At 45.8% G+C, this 25,694-nt stretch overlaps 1 protein-coding gene across 3 annotated transcripts in view; it reads left to right on the plus strand.

Moving 5' to 3' along the window:
• The window catches only part of Coro2a (coronin 2A), a 69,318-nt gene that overhangs the window by 22,093 nt on the left and 21,531 nt on the right, over positions 1 to 25,694 (plus strand). The window contains exons 1-2 of one of the 3 annotated variants that reach the window (XM_087183626.1): positions 3,249 to 11,071; positions 12,060 to 12,260. In XM_087183626.1, coding sequence (XP_087039752.1) covers positions 11,060 to 11,071; positions 12,060 to 12,260 — 213 coding nt within the window. In that variant the 5' untranslated portion in view covers positions 3,249 to 11,059. Of the gene's footprint in view, positions 1 to 3,248; positions 11,072 to 12,059; positions 12,261 to 25,694 lie in introns of those variants that run through there. The other 2 variants (XM_021244519.2, XM_004864949.4) reach the window with 2 other exon arrangements.

Genomic DNA, 25,694 nt, shown 5'->3' on the forward strand with positions numbered 1-25,694 from the left:
CACCAAGCATCACTCCCACACCTTGTCCATTCGTCAGGGTAACCCTGTCAGAGATGTGGATCTGCCTCTGATCACCTTGGCCTCAGCGTCCAGGTCAGCCACTAACTGCTGTGTGATTGTGGGCAAGTGACTTAACCCCTCTGTGCCTCCGTTTCCTCATCGGTAAAAGTAGGGTGGTAATAGTACTTGGGAAACTGCTGTGAACTGAGTGCCTACAGAGAACATTCTTGACACACTGGAAGCAATACAAGTGGTCACTGCTGTTTGAGTCTGTTACCATGCCTGACGTCGCTGGTAAGGAAACAGACTCCTTCATGGCAGAGCAGTGCTGTCCAGCAGAATGCTCTGCGAGGAGGACCTGTTCTGTAATGACGCTGGACCCGCAGCCCCACTAGCCACTGGGCCCTGGAACATGTGGCAAGTGTTACTATAGAGCTGAATTTTACATCACATTAAATTTTAATTCGTTTTAACTTTAGAAGTCACTAGGTGTAAAGGCTTTTGTGGGGGCTGGAGCAGGTGCGCCAGGATGAAACCTGTGTTACCACAGGCTCCGCTGTGTCTCGCTTGCTGCAATCTTTTACTATGGACACTTAAAAACATACACAAATTAATTAAAGAGAGCACTCTAACTAATCCTCGTGTGCCCTCACCCACCCTCAGGAGAGACCCCCAGCCTGCTTTGTCTCTGCTGTTCCTCCTCACTGTCCACAGCCAGCCGGGGTATTTTAAGTCAATCTTGATCGTCAAACCATTTCATCTATGAATGCTAAGCTTGTGCGTTCTCTAAGAGACAGGCTCATATTTAGCAACACTGTGTTACTATCACCTGGACACAGTTACAAGCAACTCTTTTTTTTTTTTTTTACTACAGTACTGGGATTTGAACCCAAGGCCTTCCCACTAAACTGTATCTCCAGCCCTTTTATTTTTTATTTTGAGACAGGTTGTGTTTTTTGTTGTTGTTGTTGTTTTTACAGTTTTTTTTCCCCCATTAACTTTATTGGTACATTTTAGGTATAAAATACAGTTACATTCATCATTGGGATCTTGAGTCTCTTGGTTCTTATTTTTTTCCCCTTCCCTTGCCCTCCCTTCAGCCCCTCCACCCTTCCCTATTTGCAAAGACCTTGTTTCCATTTTTCTTCCTCTTTTCATATTTTTTCCTTTCCCTTTTTTCCCTTCCCCTACCCCTCCCAATTCCCCTGCTCTTTTAGACCTTTTCTTCCTGTTACACAATATCAGTTATACATTTTTTAAATTACAACATTAAGATCTAGGAGACATTACCACAGATTTTACAGAATTTAAAAGGATATGGAAAGCATATTACAAAAATCTTTTTTGAAATAAATTTGACAACTTCTAAGAAGTAACTTGGAAGACAAATTAATGAAGCTAACTCTGGAGGAAATATAAAATTTGAATAGCACCTATTAAAGAAAGTATATTCCTAGCTTGAAAACCTACCTATATGACAACAGCAGGCTCCTAAACATTTTAACTGATAAATTATATCAAACAATCAAAGCAGAAAAAAGAAGGAACACTTCTCCCCTCATTTTAGGAAATCAACATTGTGCTAATCCCAAAACCAGATAAAGATAATAGAAGAAAAAAGTATGAACACAGATAGAAATTTGTTTAACAAAACAAACTATTGGAAGTCCGATCTGGCAGTATGTAGAAAGTGATTTTGTTACAGGGATGGCAGTGTTGGTTCAGCATTGGAAGATCTGCCCCCAAAAGTCATCATTTTAACAGAGGAAAGGAAAAAGCCATATAATCCTGTCAGTAGTTGGAGAAAAAGTATTGGACTAAATTCTACAGCTGTTCATGGTAAAAGCTATCAGGAGACTAGAAGTAGAACAGAACCTTCTCAACAGATTAAAGACATGTACTCCATACTTCCAGCGAGAATGCCTTATATGAATGGAGAAGATACAATGCTTTCTCCTTAAGGTGGGGAACAAGGGCAGATATGCTTACTCTTTATTTTTTTATTTTCTTTTTTGATCCCAGGGATCAAACTCGGGTCTTTGCGCTTGCACAGCAGGCAGCGAAACCACTGAGCTAAATCCCCGGCCCGAGACAGGTGGTTGTTAAGTCACTAAATTACCCGGACTGGATTTGAACTTGTGATCCTCCTGCCTCAGCCTCCCAGACTGCTGGGATTTCAGGTGTGTGCCACCATGCCCAGCACCAGTAGTTCTTTGATATTATCAGTATCCATTCAGCTTTTCCCAAATGCTTCATGAGTATCTTTCTGCACCTGCTTTGTCTGAACTGAGGTCCACGCAGGCCCATGCATTGTACTCATTGCTAGATCTGTTACCCATTGTCTCTTCTGATCTATAATCATTCTTTTCCTTGTTATCTATTGAAGAAAAAGAAACCAGGTCGTCACATTTTTTATTGTGGTAAAATACACATGACATATTTACCGTCGTAACCATTGGAAGTGTACAGTTCAGTGTCGAGTACATGCGTGTTCCTGTGTAGCCATCCATCTCCAGAACTCTCATCTTGTAAAATTGAGACTCTAAGCCCTTTAAACCACGTTCCTCACTAACCTCCACCCTCTCTGCCACTGCATGGCTCTGATTCTGGGTACCTCATGTAGGTGGGATCCTATAGTATCTGTCATTTTTGCACTGATTCGTTTTACTTAGTGTAATGTTCTCAGGGTTCATCCATGTCCTAGCATATTGCAGAGTCTCTTTCCTTCAACCCTTTTTTTGGCATGTGTGTATATCTGACTGTCTGTGGAGTACTCAGGGTTGAACACAGGGCCTTCACACTGAGCTACATCCCTAGCCCTTTGTTTTTTGTCTTGTTTTATTTTGTTTTTGAGACTGAATCTCACTAAGTTGCTCAGGCTGGGCTTGAACTTTCGATCCTTCTGCCTCAGCCTCCCAGAGTGCTGGGATTACATGTGTGTGCCACAGTGCCCGACTTAGAATTAACTCATGATCCTCCTGTCTCAGCTTCCCGAAGTGCTGGAATTAAAGGCATGAGCCATAGTGCCTGACTTGATAGTATCATCTTTGGAGAAATATCTCTTCAAATCCTTCGCCATTTTCTTCATTAGGTTATATTTTTGTTGTTTTTAGGAGTCCTGTGTATCAATTCTTTAACAGATACATAATTTTCAGGTTGATATTTTCCTCCTTGCTATAGATTGTCTTTTTACTCTGTTAATAGTGTCTTTGGTAGACAAAAGTTTTTAATTTTCATAAAGACCACTTTGTCTATTTTTTTCTGCCTGTGCTTTTTTGAGAAATCACTGCCAAATTCAATTTTTTTCTAAGAGTTTTATAATTTATAATAATTTATTATTATTTTATAATCTAGCTCATATATTTAGCTCTTTGGTATTTATGCTGTACTGGGGATTGAACCCAGGGACTTTATCCTGATACATCCCACCCCTTCGGTTTTTTTATTTTTTAATTTTGAGACAGGATCTCACTACTGGCTAAATTGCCCAGGCAGGGCTTGAATTCACAATCTTCCTGCTTCAGCCTTCCAGAGAGCTGGGATCACAGGGGTGCCCCACCACACCTGGCTTGTGTGTGTGTGTGTGCGGTATCTCCTGTTTGAACCCACATAGTGCTAAGTGACATCCCCCAGGCCTTTTTATTTTGAGACAAGAGTTTGCTAAATTGTGTGAGCTGGCTTCCACTTGTGATCCTCCTGCCTCAGCCTCCTGTGTAGATGGGATTACAGGCATGAGCCATCAGCCCAGCTTCTTTGGTCCATTTTATATGAACATTAGAACCAGATACTTCAATGTGTAGGAGTTCCTGGTTCTAGAGTTTGTCAACTGCAGCTTTGGGGTTGTTGAACATGTTTCTCCATACTTTTTGTGCATAGTTGTATCCAAAGTGTTGGTCAATTTTCCATTGCTTCATATTTGGTGACACACAATGTCTGGCTATTTCCTGTGATGCTAAGATTGGTCATTGGGTTCTGGTGGTACCAGTTGGACCCATCCATTCCACCAGGGCATCTCAGACTTGACCTCAGTTCACCAGCCACCAGAGGGCTGGTTAAGACACAGAAGGCTGGGCCATGCCCTGGAGTCTCACTCGGGCCATATGGCAGGGCCTGGGGTTTTGCAATTTAACCAGTTTCCTGGTGAAGACGAGTGGGGGGACTCTGCTTTGAGAACCTCTTCATCACATCCAGTGTAAGTTTCCATTATCCTTTCACCTCATGTAGGTGGGCATCCCCTGGGATATTTAAAGGATGCTGGAGCCTGTATCCCCACACCCAGTGCTGGGATTAAATGATCCTAGTATGCAACCTTGCAAACCACGGCTGTGGGCCTCTGCATCCCCTCAAAATCACACCATCGCATCTCTTCCTGCCCTTGGCCATTCCCCAGAGAGGGGTGGAGAGCAGAGACAGAATTATACCTTCTTCAGCCCCCAGCACTGCACCCCCTATAGGGCCTGGCAGGGACAAGCACTGAGCCAGCCCCGGACCAAGACCAGTGACTAAGTGAAGTCATAGCCACCTGTCTTTATAAACCTTCTACGACCTCTGTGTTTTGAAGTGTTCTTGTGTCTGATTGAAGATGCTAGGCGCATTAGTAAATCAGTTCTAGAGCTTTCTTTCGTGGGCCAGTTGTCAAAGTGAGGGCTATTAGGCACTTAATAGAATAATTCTGTGGGGTAGAGTGGCCAACTTGTTTGCCTGGGACTTTCTCAGCTGTAGCACTGAAAGTCCCACATCTGGGAGCCCTTCACTATCCGGGGGCAGACCTGGACAGCTGGTCACCTTGCTTCTGTGGAGCTGCCAGCCCCACCTACCCCCACCCTTTTCTCAGTACTGAAGATTGAACCCTGGGGCTACTGAGTTACATCCTCTGCCTTTTAAAATTTTTTATTTTGAGACAGTATCTCACTGAGTTGCCCAGTCTTGGCCTCAAACTTGTGATCCTTCTACCTCAACCTCCCAAGAAAGTGGGATTACAGGAGTCTCTTCTTGATTTGAAGGAGGGAAGAAAAGTAACCCTGTAGGGCAGGACTCTGAGATCCCAGTTCCCTGGATCCCACTGTACCACTTGAGATCATTGCTGGCCCGTGCAAGGCAAAAATAAAGACACCTTGTGGCAAGAAGTTGTGGTTTAAGCCAGGGCCTGGCCTCCGATTGACAGAGACCGGTTATGAATAAAACCTTCACCCTCTCCTGGGAGAAGGAGCTGAAACTTGTGGTTTCTTCCTTCCGTTTAGTGGAAAGAAAGGCTGCATGAGAAATGGCTGGGGAGGCAGAGGCCTAGGCTGGCAGCTGGGTGGCCTTGGCTCCCATGGCCAGCTGTCCCATGCATCTAGGGTGGAGCAGGGGTCCTGTTAAGGGTTCTGGATGTTTCCCATCAAGTTTGAGGGCAAAATCGGGATCAGGATAAACTCTATGATGGATAATGAACAGTTGGCCAGGGATTGGAATCAAGGTGAGGGACCTGCCCCTAATAGGCTTTCACTGAGTTAATTCTGATCTTTATAGATCACGTTCAAATAGAGCATTTTTTTGTTCTTGCTAACAGAAATCTCTTTGCATTTTTAAAACATCTGCATGACTTGTGGTTCCATTCTCCCTCTGTTAACCACAGCTAGGACCTACGTGGTCCAGACTCCTCCCCGGAGGCACCTGCAGGGGGCAGCTCTCTGTGCACATGGGGTCAAATTTGAAGAGGAAAAAACTTCAGACATTAGATGTGGAACCATAAGCTTACAGAAGGACAGTGGTAGCCAGTAGTGCCAAATACCTACCCATCCCACTCAGTCAAGCCCCAAATCCGGTAACTTCATTCCTACTCTGGGGCCACAAACAATGTGACTAATAATCCATTCCGCTGGTTTGTGTCACACCCAGCTTGGGTTTGGTTTCAGCCACTGTGTAGTTAACCCTTGTCCTGCAATCAATCAGTTCCCTCTCTCTCTCTCTCACTCTCTCTCTCTCTCACACACACACACACACACACACACACACACACACACCACCGCCGCCACCACATGTCTATTAAAGGAGGAAGACGGGGCACATCAGGCAAAAGACTCAGCCTCCACTGCCCACCTCCACTGCTTGTACCAAGATGATTTGGGCCCAGTTACTTCCTCATTTTTCTAGTTGTCAGGCCCTCAGCCATCCAGTGCTGCACAGTAAGAAACTCCTTGTGATGTTAAATCCAGAGATGATTCAATTCTTTGGGGGGCAGGGAGCTCCCAGTCCTCAGTCTGATCCCTTGGCATTAGGCCTGCCAAGCATGCACTGGATGGCAGCAGCAGGTTGGATGCCACCCCCTCCTCTGTGCCCAGGAGGCTGGGCTGAGTGAGCTCCTGAGAAGGCCTGCGGAGGCTGTGATGGGCCTTGCCTGGGGGCCAGGGCCTGCCTGCCACTCCAGTCCTCCCTGGCAAGCAAGTGCCTGCCCGTAGAGAAAATGAATCTCTGGTGTCTGAATTGCTGAGTCATTAAAGTCACACACAGGATCCATGCGTGCACCCCCATAACAGAACCTTGAATGCATTGCACATGCACGTGCACACACGGCCAGCACATGTGCACGCTCGCCCTCGTGTACATGCACACTCCCATACCATGCACCAAGGGAGACAGGCTGAGGCCAGCCTTGCTGGGAACAACCCCACCCCCACTGCTGTAATTTTCCTTCCCTGGTAGCCAGTCTGGGAGAACCTTGGCAGTGGAGATAAGGGCTGTGACGGGGCTGGAGGGCACTGACGTTCAGGCTGCCCAGCCACCACCTGGCTTCATCCATGGCGGCCAACAGCCCCCTTTCCAGAGCGGCCCTGTGATCTTCCTACACTTATTTTCCTTCGCTGTCAAGTAGGGCTGGGGATGGTCATGGCACTAACACTTCCCCTTAGGGGCTGAGGTCCAGGGGTGTAATAGGTGTGCAGATGCTGTCATCATCAGGATTATTACCTGTGGGAGCCTGGAGCTGGAGGCTGGAGAGACACAGCTGGGTTCGACCCACAGCTGTACCATTTACCAGCTAGGGCCCAGTTGCTCGCCTTACCCCCTGGATCATAGTGGGAAGCCACATGGCACCTACCTGTTGTATTTGTACGTAGAAAGCACTTGGCACATAGCACTCAAAACCAGAGTGGCATTGCCAAGGAGCTGCGGAGCACCAAGAGGGCTGTCTCCTGGGCCTCTTGTGGGTCCCTGACTCCTCCTGGGCCAGGAGCTGGCCCTCAGATGTTAAGCAAGCCCTGCATGCCCCCAGGAGCAAACCCAGGCTGTGAAAGGGGCTGCTTGGAGGATCAGAGGGGCCACAGCTATTCATGGTAGAAGGTCACCTTGACTCTAGCAGCAGTGACTGGGCCCCCTGCCCCACAGCCTGCTGTGTGCACTCAGCTGCCGAGTCTGGCTGATGCCATTTCCTTGGTATTTCACTAACATCTCCCCACCCACCCCTGCACACATCACTGCTTTATTTCAGCCTAGGTGACCATAGCCTTTCCTCTGCTCAGCAGTCAAGAGTCCACCAGAAAGTGAGGTCTGATCCTTCTTTCCTCTGTTTGAGTCCCTCCGAAGCTCCTTGTTGCTCTAAGCCCACCTCGCTGAGAGAATCTGGCCATGGACCAGGGATTTAGCTCAGTGGTTCTGTGCCTGCCTCGAAAGCGTAAGTTCTTGAGTTTGATCCCCAATACCAGAGAGAGAGAGAGAGAGAGAGAGAGAGAGAGAGAGAATCTGGCCATACCAAGCACAGGCAGCCACTTGCCATCTCCCAGGGCTGGACCTGCTGGGCCAATGTATTAGTCAGGATGAGTAGGCTATGCTTTGTGACAAATAAGCCCTATCCCAGTGGTTCCCTCTGCAAGCTGATTTCTCTGTCCTGCTGTCTGTCAGTTGGAGAACTGCTCTGCTCCACACAGTCCTCAGGAACCTTCATCTGAAAATATGCCTCTTCAACGAGGGACAAGAGTGCTACAGTGTCATAGACAGGTCTTACATGCTGTGTTCTGCAAGTGACCACATCGCTTTCTCCCATAATCCACCAGTCAGAGTGAATGCTGTGGCTGCCTAAACTGCCAGGGAGGTGCGCCAGGAGGGAGGACAGGGAAGGCTAATGGGCATCACCATCTGCCACACACAGGCGCCCCTCCCAATGCAGCAGCTGCTTAAGGTGAGCAGAGCGGGGGCTGGAGCAGAGCCTGCTGACTTGCTCCCTGCTTTCCTACACCCAGCTCAGACTCAAGGCAGCTCCTTAGCTGCTGCCTGCTTGCCAGAAGCCTAAGGAAATCATTATGTTTGCCATTCCTTTCCAAGAAGATCCCAGTACCCATTTTCTCATGACCCAGTACAGAGAAAAGCTACAGCGCTCTTTAGCAAGTGGTGGCTTTTAGCTAATAGATACTGATTCTGATTTTTCCCTTGTCAAATTGGCCACTGGGAAGCTCAGACCCAAATCTGAGGCCTAGCTCACCTTCTCTGAATGGAGGACCAGGCAGCATGTACTTAATAGTGTAAGTCCCCCTACAGTTCAGATGATTGGTTTTTTGCCTGCATTTTCCCTCTGTTTCTATTTCCTTGGCTATGACTTTTCTATTTCTTTGTTTTGTGTTCTCTTGGGGTCTATAAATGAGGATCAATGGGCTTTAATGAGTCCATCACTGTGTTCTGTGGTCCTTCCTGTAGCTCTGGCAAATGCAGCCAGGGTTTTGGCAGAGCTCCCAGAAGGAAGCTTGAAATTTTTGAGCTTTGCATAGTAGAATGGCCCCTGGAAGACCACAGGACCACCCGGTGCTTTGTAAAAGCCCAGGGATCAGGACCCAGATATGACATTGATCAAGATATGTTGACTTGATTGATCCAGATTTGTCAACTAGGATTAAGAAACACCTAGCAGATTGGTAAAGCATGCTTTTGGGAGTGGCTGTGTGAGTCATGGAGGTGTGACCTTGGGGACTATATCTTGTCCTTGGCCCTTGTCCTTTCTGGCACTATTTCCTTGCTCTGCTTCCCAGCCACTGTGAATGGGGCAGCTTTGCTCCACCACACCCTTCTGCCATGATATTTCTGTCTTGGAGCCAGCCGATTATTTGTGAGCTGAATAAATCATTTCCTCCTTTAAGCCGTGGGTCTCAGGTATTTGATCACAGCAATGGCAAAGCTAATATACTTGATCACTGTGACCTCCCTATGGTCACACAGTCTACTCCTGTGCCTAGGACTGAGCACAGAGCAGAGCCTGCTGGGCCAGCCACCCAGGTGGGGCAAGCATCTTCTTTGTCCTCCCTTGTGTCCTGGGCCTGGGAAGCTGCTGCGCTGGGCACTCCACAGCAGAACCCCATGGCTCCCTGAGGAACCTTCCCACGAAGAAGATGAGCCCTGACATCAAACTCTGAATCCGGGCACAGTGCCAGGGGCTAAGGTGGGATGGGGAGAGGCAGCTGGAGGGAGGCAGAGGGGAGTGAGAGCTCTGAAATTTGGAGATCATAAAAGATTCTCTGGAGGAGGTAGCTTGGGAATGAGGGAAGAGGTGGAATTGGATGTGGAAATTGGAGCAGGGGTTGGGTGGGAAGAACAACCCAAGTAGTGGGGAAGGCCAGGGACTGGAAATGCAAGGGCAAGTACCAAGGAAACTAGATGGTACTGTTTAGGGGGTAAGCAAGACAAATTAAAACCTGAAATATTTAGTGAGACTTGACCCAAAGGCCTTGAATGCCAGGCTCAGGAGTTTGACCTGATCATGTAAGGTGGCAGTGAATGGGAGCATCATGGGATGATGTGAGTATGTTAGTTACTTTTCTTGTTGCTGAGACAAAACACTTGACACTCAAAGTTAAAGAAGGAAAGATTTATTTAGATCACAGCTTGTAGAGGCTTCAGTGTATAATCGGCTGGCTCCAAGGCAGGATGGCATGGCAGAGAGGCAACAGTTCATGGTGTACTGAAGGTAGCAAAGCAACAAGGGACCTTAATAGTGTCTTTTGGCCCCTTCTGTCTTATCCAGACCAGCAGGATTAGGCCAGTGCCAAACCAATCAGTGGACTGATTTAGTAACCACATACACTTAATCCCAGCATCAACAAGCTAGATTCAGCCACCTCTGAAAAAGCTACCTATGACCACATAAGGCTTTGGGGGAACAGCTAGACCCAAACCCTAACAGTGAGATGGGGGTAGGGGTGGTGAGGATCGATCAGCTAAGGCCTAGTGCCTGAAAGTGTCCCTTTGGCGGAGACAAGGGCCCAGATCCTGTTTGGTCACTGCCAAGGCCTGGACCTCTCACAAGCCAGTCACAATTTTGCCCTGCTGACCCCTTCACCTGACCTCTCCTCAATCCCACATCCAATGGATAGGCTTGTATGTGTGTCTGCAATATATGGAAAGTTCCCGACTTACGAACAAAGATACAAATAGACCTTGTATTTGGTTTTTTGTTGTTTTTTTGTTTTGTTTTGGTTTTTGATACTGGGAATCAAACTCATGACCTTGTGCTAGCGAGGCAGGCAGCAGCACCACTGAGCTAAATCCCCGGCCCTGTATTTGGTTTTTTTATGCTTTACATGTATATTTGTGTCAAGGGTGTGTATAAGACTCACTTTGTAAGACTTACGAACGAGTCCAACTTACAAATGTTCTTCCAGAACAGAACTTGTTTATAAGTCAGGGACTTACTGTGTATGTTTTTTTTTCTTTTTAGTATCTCCTTGCTAATCTTAATAAACCACAGATGGTTCCCCAAACATCCACTGTCTGCTGCAGTCTCAGGGTCTTTGCTCAGATGCTTCTATCTGCCTGGGACACCTTCCTCAGCTCTTCCTTGTCCTGCCTATGTGGTCAACACCTACTCATCCTTCACGTCAAACTCATGTGTCACTTCCAATATGAGTCCTCCCCACTGGCATGTACGAGTCCCCAGTGTTACCATCGCATGAGGACTCTTCCCTCCTGTAAGGGTGGAGCTCAGGCTCACGCTCACCAAGCTCCTAGTGCTGGAAATGGGATCTGGACACCACCTTGCTCAGTAAATACTCAACAAATACAAGCTGGATGAAGAGCACCAGAAGCTCAAGATTCTTGGATGATAACACAGGTTAAGCATCCCTGATCAAAAAACTCAAAGTTGGAAATTCTCTGAAACTTTTTGAGCACCCACATGATGACCCAAGTGGAAAATTCCACACCTGATTTCATATAACAAGATAGAGTTGGGCTGGGGATTTAGCTCAGTGGTTTCGCTACCTATTGTGCAAGCACAAGGACCCGAGTTCAATCCCCGGTACCAAAACAAAAAAAAAAAGATAGAGTCAAGTGCAGTTACACTAAAAATATTGTAAGACGTTGCCTTCTAGCTGTGTGTACAAGGTGTGCATGAAACATCAAAGAATCTGTGTTTAGACTTGAGTCTCATCCCTAAGATATTTCATTATGTATATGCAGATATTTCCAAATCTGAGAAAATTCATACTCGGAAACACCTTCAGTCCCCAGCATTTTGGATAAAGAATTCCAATCCAATTTGGTGGTAGTAACTGCTACTATCAATTAAAGGTCTTTCCCTGTGCCTAGGGATCTAAATACATTGCCCAATTTAGTTGTGACAAATCTACGAAACAGATACATTTGTCATCTCATTTTACAGGCAAGAAAACTGAAGCTCCAGAGGTTAAGTTACTTGCATACCCAGTGAGTAAGCACAGCTGGAAGTGGAGCCCAAGCCCTCTGGCTCCAGAGAACACAGCTATCCACTCAGTTGGACAGAGCATTGAGATGGTGTTGCTGTCAAGTTCTCTATGGTTTCTCTGCCTTTTTGTGTTCACCCTTGAAGAGATGAAAAGCCCTAATACAACAGCAAACAATTTGGTGGTTATGATGCACTGTCCCCCTTACCTCACTGAATCCATAGGGATAACCATGACTGTAATCTATGTGCTTGGTTGCCCTTCATAACTATCACTGTCCACATACAGCTGACCACTGCCCCAGTTGTGCCTACTTACAGATTCTCAAGGTAAGACCTCCATGTGTCCCACAATCAGGGCAGTGAGCCTCATGCCTTTTGTCCTGTTTGCCTCCAACAGATGTCATGGCACCCCCAGTACCGGAGCTCCAAGTTCCGCCATGTCTTCGGCAAACCAGCCAGCAAGGAGAACTGCTACGACTCCGTGCCCATCACCCGCAGTGTTCATGACAATCACTTCTGTGCGGTGAACCCCCACTTCATTGCAGTTGTCACTGAGTGTGCAGGTGGGGGGGCCTTCATCGTCATCCCCCTGCACCAGGTAAGGGTACCTGGTCATCCCCAGGCCCAGACAGGTCTCCAGAGGTCCTCAGGACAGAGGGAAAGTAGACAGAACCTGGGTTTCTAGGCTCAGGTGTGACTCAAGTCCCAGCCCTGTCTCGTGCTAGTTGTGTGACCTTGGTAAGTCATGCCTCCTCTCTGAGCCTTGGTGTCCCCCTTAGAAAAGTATACCTATCTGAGGTTTCAGCTTCCAACAGCTGTCTTGGCTGTCATAGGCCTCTGCTCCTCTCTGCAAAACAATTCTGCAAATCAGTTCACTCCTGAATAAAATATAGTTTTGAATGTCTTCCTGGGCTCACATGGAATTGGGAAAAATCTCCAAAGCCATCTATCTTTGCCATATAGAGGAAGACAAGCACTGGGCTTAGAAGAGGTGAGAGAGAAAGTGAGAACAGGCTTGTCCTAGGCAAACAGACCGTGTACCATTGCTGATAGTCATGTTTCTGACCCCTGAGAGTGACAGTTTCATACAGATCACCCTCATATCAGGATACCAGCTCTGAATCTCTGCCCTAAGGCTGGACACCTGAATGGACTAGAGTACTTCTCAGTTCCTAGAGCCTCTGGCTCCCAGCAGAAGAGCCATGATGGCCCTCCAGAGCAAAGCAGCTCACAGACTAAGATCAGAGCACTAGGAATGCCTAGAGACCACCACTGCATGACCACCACTGTAAGAGTCAGCTGCAATGGCAGGTGCCTGACCTAGACCCCCAAAGGACTCAGCAGTTATAGTCATAAATATAGATTAGAGTTGGATAGGACAGACTGGCTGGCTAGCTCCCCACCACCACCACACGTGTTGGGTGTTAAACCCAAGGACTTTGTACTGAGTTATATCCCCAGCCTTTTTTTTATTGGGGATGGGATCTCACAAAATTGCCCAAGTTGAGCTCAAACTTGAGGTCTTCCTGCCTCAGCTTCCCAGAGTGCTGAAATTACAGACATGTGCTACCATTCCTGGTTTATGCATAGACCAGGCTTTCTGATCGCAATGCAATAGAGTTAGAAACCAGTAATACAACATAAATGTTAAATTTCTGCTCACTTAGAAATTTTAATACACATTTCTAAAATAGTATAGGCAAAGAAGCAATCAAATGGAAATTTAAAAGTACTTTGGCTTATATCATAAAGGGGATGCCAAAAATATATACCAAGGAAAAGGTATAGCTCTCATACAAAGGAAAAAGGAAAATGGCTGAAAATTAATTACTAAGTATTCAATCAAGAAGTTAGAAAAAAAGCAACAGAGTAAACCCAAAGGAAATTTGAGGACGAAGATAATAAAAAGCAGAAATTGGCAGGCATGGTGACTCATGTCTGTAATCCGAGCACTCTGGAAGCTGAGGCAGGAGGGTGACAGTTGGAGGCCAACATGGGCTACATAGCAAGTTCAAACCCTAGACTACATAGTGACTGACACTCTATCTCAAAAAAAACCCTTATAGACAAGCCCTTGGAGAAGCTGATTAAGTGGTAAAAGAGAGAAGATACAAATAACATCAGGAACAAATAAAACAATGTAACCACAGAGCTTTAAAATCTAACAAGACAGCTAGGCATGGTGGCACACAGCTGCAATCCCAGCACTCGGGAGGCTGAGGCAGGAGGATCACTGTAAGTTCGAGGTATCCTGACCTACATAGTGAGTTCAAGGCCAGCCTGAACTACGTAGTGAGACCCTGTCTCAAAAAAAACAAAAAAATAAAAAAAATATTAATAATATCTAATAAGATAGGCTGGGAATATAGCTCAGTGGTAGAGCACTTGCCTAGCATGTACATAGGCCCTGGGTTCAATCCCCAGCACTACAAGAAAAAATTTAATAAGACATTTTAATGAGTAGTTTTATGCCAGTAAATTTGAAAACATTGACAATGTGGGCAAATTCCAAAAAATATGTTATTTATCAATATGGATTCCAGTAGGAACTCTCACCTCATCACCAGGAAGCAAAAGAGAAAGAAAGGAATAGCTCTATAATTTTTTTAATTGAGCAATAAAAATTTCACTGCACCCCATATTGTCAAAATATAAATGTCTGATAATAGTAAGTGATAGCAAAGATAGGAAGCAGTGTAAAGTATGTACCAACACTTCTGGTTGGGAGTGGAAGCTAACATGCCTATTTTGGGGGAGAAAAGGAAAATATATATGCCTATGACCAAGAAATTCCACTCCTAAGCATATACTAAGCAGAACATATTCCCAGGAGCACTAGAACAGAAGAATGGGAAGGCACATAGGAGCTCATATTATTGCAAAACTGGGAAACCCATAGGTTTTTATTTGTTTTGTTTTGTTTTGTTTTTGGTACCGGGGATTGAACTCGGGATCTTGCTCTTGTGAGTCAGGTGGTGGAACCACTGAGCTAAATCCCTGGCCCTAACCATAGGGGGTTTTTTTGTTTGTTTTGTTTTGTTTTTTTAAATTCTTTTATTGGTACATTTTAGGTGTACAGTACATTTACATTTCTCATTGGGAATTGTACCTTTACATGATGCATCTTGGTTCTTATTTTTTCCCCATTCCCAGCCCTCCCTTCACCCCCTTCACCCTTCCCTATTTACAAAGACTTTGTTTCCATTTTTTCCGTTTCTCATCATTTTTCCTTTCCCTTCTTTCCTTTCCCCTGCCCCTCCCACTTCCCCTACCCCTTTGGACCTTTTCTTCCTATTTCGCATTATCAATTATTCATTCTAATCATTGCTACATTTTAGATATACAATAAAATGACATTCATCATTGGAAATTTGCACCTTTACATAATCTCTCTTGGTTCTTATTTTTCCCCCTTCCCCTGTCCTCCCTTCAACCCCTCCATCCCTCCCTATTTACAAAGACTTTGTTTCCATTTTTCCATTTTCTCACATTAATTCCATTCCCTTCTTTCTTTTCCCCTACCCCTACCCCTTCCACTTCCCCTTCCCCTTTGTATGGAGATACCTCAAAGAACTAGGACTGGAAGCCCCATTTGACCCAGCTATCCCCCTGCTGGGTATCTTCCCAAAAGAATTAAAAGAATCATACCACAGTGATATATGTGCACCCATGTTCATAGCAGCACAATTTGAAATAGCTAAAATTTGGAAACAGCCCAACTGCCCATCAACTGGAGACTGGATAAAGAACATGTGGTGTTTTTATAAAATGGAGTACTACTCAGCCATAAAAAATGAGAAATTAGAGACATTTATAGCTAAATGGATGCACATCGAAGGGATACTCTCAAGTGAAATAAATAGGACACACATGTATAAATACTGAACAGTTTCTCTAGTGTGAGAAACTGAAAATGTAAATTAGAACTAAAAGGTATAATAGAAAATGTGAAATACCCCCATAGGTTTTTAAAATGACCTGTTGATAATTTATTTTCCAACAACTCACTAGGTGGAACATTTACATTCTGTGCACTTTTTTGCATGTTTGTTGTGTTTTACATATACATATACATATGAAAGACTCCAGGCCTAGATGAATTTATAGGCAAGTCTTACAAAACTTTCAAGAAAGAGATTATTGAATCTTGTGCACATTATTCCAAAAATAGGAGAAGAGGGATAACCTCCTTCCTCATTCTCTGACGCCTATGCAACCTTGATACCAAAACCACACAAGGATAGAACATGAAAGAAAAAAGTGTAGATAAGACTGTACTCATGAAAATGCAGAATTACTAGCAAAGAGAATCTAACCATGAATAAGAAAAGATACTTTGGGATCATTAGATTTATAGAAACTAAAAGTGGCTTAATATTTGTCAATGATAGACCATCTTATTAACAAATGAAAGGAGAAAAATCATGTAGTCATCTGCATAGATCCAGAAAAAGCATTTGATAAAGTGCAGTAACCACCCATGAGATAAATCACAGCAGACTAACTAGGTGTGTTAGCTTTCCATCACTACAACAAATACCTAAGTAATTAAAGAGGAAAGGTTTATTTTGGCTCACAGCTTTGGAGGCTTCAATCCATGATTGATTGGCCTTGCTGCTTTGGGGCCTGTGGCATCACCAGAAAGCAAAAGAGAAAAAAAGGAAGGGAAGTAGATCCAACAACAACCTGTGGGGGGCTCGCACCCAATGACCCAAAGACCTCCCACTAGACCCCACCCTGCAAAGACTCCACCACCTTCCAGGGACCCCTTGCTGGGGGCAGTCAATATCAAAACTATAGCACCAGGGATAGAAGGGAAATTTCATAACTTACTGCAAACAGTATTTTATAAAAATTTTATTTTGAAATAATTTCAATCCTACAGAAAATTTACAAATATAAATGAAGGAATTCCTGGTTATCCTTACCTGGTTAACTAGTAATTAACATTTTGCCAATTTGCACTGTGTGTGTGTGTGTGTGTGTGTGTGTGTGTGTGTGTTACTTTTCTCTTGTTGCTGAGACAAAATACCTGGCACCAAAAGTTAAAGGGGAAGGGGTTTATTTAGCTTATAGTTCATAGAGGTTTCAGTACATAATCTCCTGACTTCAAGACAGAGATGACAAACAGGCATGCAGAGAAGAAACAACATGGCACGCACAAGGTAGTAAAGGTAACAAGAGGGATTAACAGTGTCTTTCTGCCCCTTTTATCTTATTTAGACTACCAGGATTAGGGCGGTGCCAAACTAATCGCTCACATATAGTGGTTTAGTAATCTCTCACCCTTAACCCCAGCATCACACATTCCAGATTCAGCTACCTCTGAAAAAGAAAATCCCACCTCATCCTCATGAGGCTTTGGGGGGCCAACTAGACACAAACCAAAACAGTGTGTATTTGGCAATGTAGAGAAGTTACAGATCTAACCAACCCTTCACCCCTGAATGCTGCACTTCAGTCTATAAGTTCTAAGAACAAGAACATTTTCTTATATTACCACAATATAACCACATTTGGGAATATAACACAATACAATGCTAATTATAATATACAGTCCAAATTAAAATTATGCCAATTGTCTCAATTAATGTTCCTGATAGCAATTTTTATTTTCCTGACCTAGAATCCAATTCACAACCACACATTACATTTTAGTTGTCAAATCTCCTGGCCATCTTTATTTCATGATATTAATAGTTTTAAAGAATAAAGGCCAATGGTTTTGCAGAATGTTTCTAAATTTGGATTTATCAGATTATCTCTTCCTTAGACCCATTTGTGTATTTTTGGTAAGACTATTACACATGTGCTATTGTGTCCTCAGTTCATTGTATCATGGGGCATATGATGTCATTTGTCCCATTATTGGTGCTGTTGACTTTGGTCTCATTGGTAAATAGTACAAACATCATTTATAAAGGAGGAATATTAGAAGCATCCTTTTGAAATCAGTAATAAAATATAAAGGTCATGACCTGCACAGTAAGAGTAGAAAAATAAGTGTAGGATGGAAAAGTAAGAAATGAAGTTGCTATTATTTACATATCTGATTGTCTCCATAGAAACCCAAAAGAACACGTTGTCAAATTATTAGAAAAGTAAGAGTGTTTGGAAGGCAGTTGAATACAAAACTCAAAATACAAAAATGAATTGCTTTTGTACATAACAAGAATATTTAGAAAATGTAATTAAATATTTCCAGCAAGATAATAGAAAATCAGATACCCATGAATGAACATTGAAGACTGGGAGAAAACTGTAGAGCATTATTGAAAGACTATTATTATAGATGGCCTAAGTAAATGGAAGTATATACTATATGCATCATGGACAGACACTTTTTCTTCTTCCCCAAGTTTCAAACTTCTGTAGCACCCCCTTCCCTAGTGGGGATTAAAACCAGGGCTTTTGCACTGAGCTATATTCCCACCCTTTTTTAATTTTTAATTTTTTTTTTTTTTTTGAGATAAAGTCCTGCTATGTTGCCTAGGCTAGGTTCAAACTTGCAGTTCTTCTGCCTCACCTCCCAGAGTGCTGGGATTGCAGATGCATGCCACCATGCCGGGTTTAGCATTGTCCTTTCTTAAAACACATTCCACAGCATATTCCTTTCTTAGCACACCACACCCTGACTCCTTTAAATTAATTTGTGGTCTACTATGTAGCACCTCCTAATGTACTTTGAACGGGGGGTGGGGGGGAGGAATCACTTTGCCATTTTGGGTACATAATTGATGCTCATTAATTTTCATTGACTGAATGAATTACCTAATGATTCTTCTTCCACATATACAGGGTGGCGTAAATGGCAAAGGGAATGGCAGTAGCAAAAGCTTGGAGGGGGATTACACCTTCAGGGTTCAAGAAACAATGCAGAGAGCAGTCTGGCTAGAATAAATAATCAATCTGAGAGGAACAGGGAGGGAAATACCCTGGAGGTGTGCACTGGGGACAGATGAGAAGAGCCTTGAGTGCTAGGCTGAGGCAAGTGAACTCACTGAAAGAGATGACATTTTTCAAGCTGAGGAGGGTCAAGTACAAAATGAGATCTAGAGAAAGACTTGAAGGTCAGAGCGGGAGGGACCTTTAGAGATGTTTTGCATGGCCACTTGTTTAAACCAAGATCTGGGTGTTTATAAAAGGTTCTGTCCGCCATATAAACCACATTCTTAAAGGATTAATTGGTTGGCTCTGCTAATTTTTATTACTCACACTCTTTCAGAACTGTCAGTTCCTAACTCACATGAACTACTCAGTATAAATCAGTACTAACTACCAATATGAAGAAAATAAATTGGTTTGATGTGATAGGCTATGACAAGGGTTGGGAGAAGGGATCTGGCTTAGTGTGATCTGGGAAGGGCTTTCTCAGGGCACAGCCTTTAAGCAGAGAGCCACTTGAAGCACTAGAGGGAGAGTGTTCAGGCAGAATGAATAGCATGTGCAAAGCCCCTTAGGTGGAAGTGGGTTTGGTGGGTTTGGTGTGTTTGTGCGTCATTACTTGGGCAAGAGTGGTGAGAGATGAGGTCAGATGAGGAGCAGAGCCCAGCCTGTGAAGCTATTTAGACCAAAGTGAGTCTGGGCTCTTCTGAGTCAAGCAGGAAACCACTGGAGGGTTGGAATTCAATTGTCCTTACACAGCCTGATCCTAGGTAAGATGTCTGATCTCCTTTGGGCTTTGTGAAATTTCATAGATAGCTCAAGGACATGGGCTGCTATCCCAGTCTCCTGAGAATCTGGGCACCATCCAGAGCTTCTCACAGGTTAGTGTTGCCCCAAAGGTCCTCATTCTGCAGGTCTGGAGTACAGCCAGAGACCAGTGTTTCCAACGGGCGCCCAGCATCACTGGCTCTGATACAGGAGGCCCAGTTAAATTCCACTTTGGATAAAAAAGTAATTTTTTCAGGGTATTTTGTAATTAAACTTTTTATTTTGATAATTGTACACTTAAAATGCAGTTGTAAGAAATAATTCAGCAAGATCCCGCTCTCCCTTTGGCCAGAGCCCCCCTGTAGTAACATCTCAAAGACTGCAGCACAGGCTCACAACCATGCTATTGACAGCATGCAGCCAAGATACACAGTATTTCCATCAGAGACCTCTTCTCTTTGCTTTGACAGCCACAGCCACTCCCTCCCTAACCCCGGACAACTGCTAATCTGTCCTCCATCTTTATATTTCACCATTTTAAGAATGCTGCATACCTGGGCATGGTGGCATATGCTTGTAATCCTAACCTGCAATCCCAGCACTTGGAAGGCTAAGGCAGGAGAGTCATAGATTCAAGGCCAACCTAGGCTACATAGCAAGACCCTGTCTCAAACAAACAAATGAATACATAAAGTTGAATAAAGAGAACCCTACAGTTGTGAACTTTTTTGGAGGGGCTTCTTTCACTCAGCATAATTCTCTGGGGATTCATCCAGTTATGTGTTCCTTCTTATTGCTAAGTAGTGCTCCACACAATGGAAGTACAGTTTATTTAACCACTCACCTGTCAAAAGCCATGCAGTTGTTTCCTGTTTGGGATTGCTGTGCGTAAAGCTGCTATAAACATTTGTGTGCAGGTTTATGTGAGAAAATAAGGCTATCTCCGTTTCCCTGGGATAAGTGCCAGGAGGGCAATTGCTGGCTCATAAGGTAGTTGCATGTTTAATTTTCTAAGAAGTTGTAAACTGTTTTTACAAATAATTTTTTAGAATTAGTAAAATTTGCATGAGACCTACTTACAATAAAAAAAATTCTTGTTTGTGTATCTGAAATTAGAATTTACCAGTGACCTCTGTGTTTTTATTTGCTAAAACTGGCTGGACTGCTTCCTGGTGGTGCTGAAGCTGCTGGTTTTCAAACTCCATTTTCGGTAACGAGGTTCTAATCTAGTTCACTTTTATATTTGTGAAGAACGGTCTCAAACACAAAACAATATACTGGACTCTCTATACCCGGATTGTAGAATTATCAAGAGCTTAACCTCTTGCTTCATCTACCTGTGCTTTGTTTTGTTTTTGCAGTGCTGGGGATTGAACCCAGGGCCTTTGGACTGAGCTACATCCCCAGCCCTTTTTTATTTTTTACTTTGAGACATGGTGTTGTTAAATTGCCCAGGCTGGTCTCAAACTTCAGTCCTTGCCTCCACCTCCCAAAGCATTGGGATTACAGGTGGGTGCCACCACTATGTTCCCTCTTATTTCCCCTAAAATATTTTAAAGCAAATCCTGGACATTTCATCATCTGCCCCCACACACTTCAGTATGCAATTCTAAAAAACAGGGACATTTTCTGACATAACCACAGTGTCAGGATCACAGCATAATAACAACTCCCTGTGCCATCTGATTCCCAGTTGGTGTGGAAATGTCCCTGGTTGTCTCCTAAGTGTGTCTGCCTGTGGTTTGTTTGACCAGAGGGCCAGACAAGGTGTCGGCCCTGGGTTTGGTTGACACATTTCCTGAGTAACCACCTCAGTATTTCTGACCAGGTTTACATGGCTGAGAGAGGAAACACGGACAGCAGCCTGTCCCATCACAGTGCATACTCATGCAGACAGGACCTTGTCATGGGGTAATGAGGGTGGGGCGTGCATGCTGGTGCCTCGCCGACACCCAGCTGCCTCACTGGAGTGTCCCCCTGTTCTCCAGAGAAGGGTGCTGAGGCTCAGTGATGTGACTTCCCCAGCTTCTTGAGCAGTGAGGCCAGGACCCAGATGGTCACTCAGTCTTGCGTGTGGCCAGGAGCCTCACTCACAATGAGCCTACCTTCTGCTCCTGAGGCTTGGCTGTATTAATTGGCTTTGGCTCCTCCTTAGTTTTCAGGAATGCATTCCTCAGCAGGCCCAGAGAAGTGTCAGTAAGCAGGTGTGCCAAAGAAAGAGGGCACAGGCTGGCCCATCCTTCAGTGCAGTGAGTAAAGGAGCACCACACTGGGCAGTGTCTGGCCATGCCACAGAATCCCAGAAATTATCATCAGAGAGCCCTGGCTGGGCCAGGCAGTCTTTCATGCCCCAAAGGAGGTGGCTCCACAGTTGGTGTCCCTGCCTCTCCTCCACTGGGACCAGGGTGAGCCCTTGGAAGAAGGCTAAAGGGTGAATTTCACAACCTGGACAACCTGGGCCCTTAGCAACCAAGATCTGTGCTGCTCCTGACCCTGGAGCCCAGCCCTGGACAGAGACACCCAGCAGGGCTGAGGAGTGTGGACTTTGCTGTGAGGTGTGGAGGGTAGGGAGGAGGGAAGGTGAGGCAGCCAGAGCCCTGGGAGTGGGTCCTGGAACATTGCTGGGCATGGGCCAGGCCCACGGGGCCCTGTGCCGGAGGGAGAGGCCAGGTGGACACTATGGCTAGGAGGCCAGGGTAGGGCACTTCCTGCTGTGCTCACAGAGACCAGACTGACCCTTCTCAAGCCTGTCTGACCACATCGCTCTCCTGCTCGAACACCTCCCAGGGTTTCCTATTGCCTGCCTTCTATCAAAGCCCTCCATGGCTTGTTCCAACCTGTACTTTTTGGTTGGTTGTTTGGTTAATGGGTTTGAAGTACTGGTGGTCAAACATAGGGCCTTTACACTAAGCTGTTTTTGAGACTGGGTCTCACCAACTCACTAAGTTGCACAGGCTAGACTCAGACTTGTGCTCCCTCTGCCACTCTGTCCCAGAGTGCTGGGATTACAGGCGTATGCTACTGCACCCACTTCCCACCTGCACATTTTGAGACCCAAAACCTTCCAAAGCACAAACCTGTTCCCCTACCCAGGTTCCCTGTCTAGAAATGCAGAGCATGGGCTAGTCTGGTTTGAGGAAGTCTTTCCGGTTCCAGAGTCTATTCAGCCTGGAAAAGAACACACCCCACGAAAGACCCCCTCTGTCTTCAAGTAGCCAAGGAGCTGGTCCTGGACAAAGGTGTCTATATCTAGGGGACCTGAAGGGCGGAGCTAGGATCAGCAGCAGGGAGTGGAGGGAGTAGAAGGCTGCACAACCTGGACATAAGAAGTGCTCTTTCAGAATTAATGAGGTCTAAAAGTGGAATAAACCACCTTGGGAGGAAGTGAGTTCCTCATCCCCAGGGGTGACCAAGTGGGGTTACCAGGTAGCCTTTGTGGTTCCTCGTGTCCAGCCCTGTCCTGTGTATTGGATTCTGCAGGTGAACCTCTGTGTGTTCATCTGTGTGCTCCCGAGTAGAGGGTGATGAATGACACTGTTCCCCAAATCCTCAGGACAGTGTATTGTGTGTTCCAGAATCAGGGAATGCTCACTCCTCTCCTCCTGAGGTGGCACCTGCCTTGCGCCTCACCCCTTTTGTCTCCAGACAGGGTCCAAGGAGGTTCCCAAAGTACTGATAGAGAATCTAAACCCACCCTATCCATGGAGTAAGTTGTAGGTTTGCTGACTCCCATTGCAGACAGAGAATTTTCAGGACGCTTCAGTAAGAGATATAAAGGGATGAATTAGGCAGAAATTTAAAAGTACACACTCAGAAATACAGTGTAGGCTCTCAAGAGAAATGCAGATCATGGTCTGGGGCTGGATGTATTTATGGGGGGACACTTAGGGCAGAAGTCTGTGGACCTGTAACCCTGTGGAAAGGAGATGAAGGTCCTCTTCTACAGAGGATGGAGGTGATGGTCCATTTGAGGGTGGTAGACGTTGCTGAGCTGAGGCCCATTTCTAAATAGAAAGGAATGGCCAAAGTCCATTGCAGGGAAAAGGAAAAGGCCCAGGCTTATTGTGTCTTTAGGGACCTTAGGAATTTTTTTTTTTGTACTAGGTTTTCATTCTGAATGTGTAGTTTTTATTAAAAGTATAATTTTCCTTGTCTCCTTTTTGCCTACCTTATTTCTCCTATCCTACCTCACTTCCGGTGAACACATGGTTCTTCTGAGTCTCTCTGCAGATCCACCATGAGTTCTGGGCAAGAGAAGAGGACTCCGTGCCACAGCCTCAGCCCTCCTGCCTGGCCTCCTCTTCTACTCCATCTTTCCTCCTGCTTTTCCCTCAGCTGCTTTAGCATCCTCCCCACTTGGAACCTACCTGTGCCTCCTTTCTGACTTGAAGTGCTCCCCTGCTCCCCGGCCTGGTCTAGGTCTCCCTTCTTTAAGCCTCAACTCAAGGGCCTCCTCCAGGAAGCCTTCTCTGACTTCCTCCATAGGCCCTTTGCCCCTCTTTCCAAGCCCCGAGTATATTATGTCTCCCATCCTCCACGAGTGCCCATCTCTGTCACTGCCTGCACTCAGCATGAGGCCTGGCACACAGTAGACTGTGAGGATGGCAAGAGGCAGCCTGGGTAGTGAGCAGAAACATTCTCAGTTCTGGCTGGGTCATGGGCTGGCTCTGTCACCCTTGGCACATGATGGTCAAGCTCTCTGACCCTGGCTTCTGTGCTTGTCAGTGGGGATTCTTACACTACTTCCTGGGAATGGTTGGAGATAAATGATATAAGCAGACTGCACAGTGCCAGACCTGGAACATTCATGACTCCTTAGATTATGAGTCCTAAAAAAAAAAAAAGCATTGGAAAACCTTTTCCTTATAGCATGGGAATGTGGCTGATCCAATTCTTGGGTTCATCAGTAGTTGAAATATGGTCGAGGGTGACATTTTATTCCTATGGGGACCTAAGAACAACTGCCCATTTGTTGTGTAGGGAGAGATGGGGGCCCCCCCACAGAGCAGTTTGGCCTATGCCCTGTCCCCCAGTACATACCAAGCAACATCAGAGGGTGGGCGATTGTGGTTGGCTCTGATGACCTCACACTGAGTGCTCACTGTGGCCCAGGTGCTGTCTCGGTGCTTTTACTCTTTGTAGTCCTTGTACCCATCCCATGAGTGAGGCCCATTTTGTGGACAAGGAAACTAAGACACAGAGCTCTTGTCTCTTGTCAGAGGTTGCAGAGCAGACTCAGCTGCCGGAAGCCCAGTGAGTCAGCCTGCCAGCCCCCTGGCCTCCCCTTGTCTACACCGAGTGACCTTATCTGGCCCTCCTCCCACCCAGCCTCCCTGTTACCACCCTGGGTGATTGGGAGGCTCCTTTGAGGCCATGACCGGGACACTGTGGTAGGAAGAGGCACAGCCCTGTGGTGCTGAGGGTCAGGACAGTGGCCTCCCAACCTCTCCCATCCTGGCAGCTGAGGTCTGTCCCCGCTGGCTGGCTCTGCCCTTTGAAGTCTTGCCTTTCAGTCCACTCCATCTGCCTCAGCACAGACCTTCAAGATGCTGGCCCCTACACCCAAGCCAGGGTTCCCTGGAGTCTGAAAAGGGGCAAGTGTATCTTCCCTGATTGAGAGATCGTGCCTCCATAAATCACACCTGCCCCTGGCTGAGTGCTGGCCTAATGGTTAGAAAGGTAGAAATGCCTCCTGATTATAAATGTCCCCACCCTGACGTGCTTTCAGCAGCTAATGTCTGCTGGTGCTGAAGGGAGTTCTCTGAGGAGGCCCAACCATCGTTTGTCCTGCTGAGAAGCAGGGGGAGGAGGAGCTGTCTGGGGCAGGGCTTCTGGGAGGAGCTCAGCTCTTTGAGGAACTGCCCCTCTGGGCCAGCGGCTCTGAAGCACCTTCCCCGAGTCTATGGCTCCAGTGGACAGGAGGCAGAAGTGGGCTCTCAGCCCAAGGCAAGCCTGCCAATTAGCATTTCCTGAGAAACCTGCAGGGCAAAAATTAGGGCATGGCGCTGGGCCAGGGAATAGAGATAAAGGCCCTGAGAGCAATCTGTGACCCATAGCGAAAGGTCCAGTACCTCATGATCTGGGAAATGATCCAAGGAGAGAAGAAGGCTGTGTGTAGGAAGGGGGCCAGGACAATGACTCAGAGAAGTTCCCCCAGAGCAGTTAGGTACCTCACTGGCTCACACTGGTGGGGGAAGGGCCTAGGCTCTGCTCCTCATATTCCCAGTGACAAGTGCCCCCTCCAGCCTAGTCTTCCCCTAGTGCAAGGGTGCTGTGATCCATTAGTGATGCCTGCCACGGGTACAGGGTAAGAGGGCTTGGGTGTGTGTTCATTACTCCTGGTCTCTAAAACCTCTTCAAGGACCCATCTTTTCAGAAA

Source organism: Heterocephalus glaber, unplaced genomic scaffold (genome assembly GCF_053883595.1).
Source record: "Heterocephalus glaber isolate CG9 unplaced genomic scaffold, H.glaber_assembly_v1.0 deba00001481, whole genome shotgun sequence".
NCBI classification, from domain to species: Eukaryota; Metazoa; Chordata; class Mammalia; order Rodentia; family Bathyergidae; genus Heterocephalus; species Heterocephalus glaber.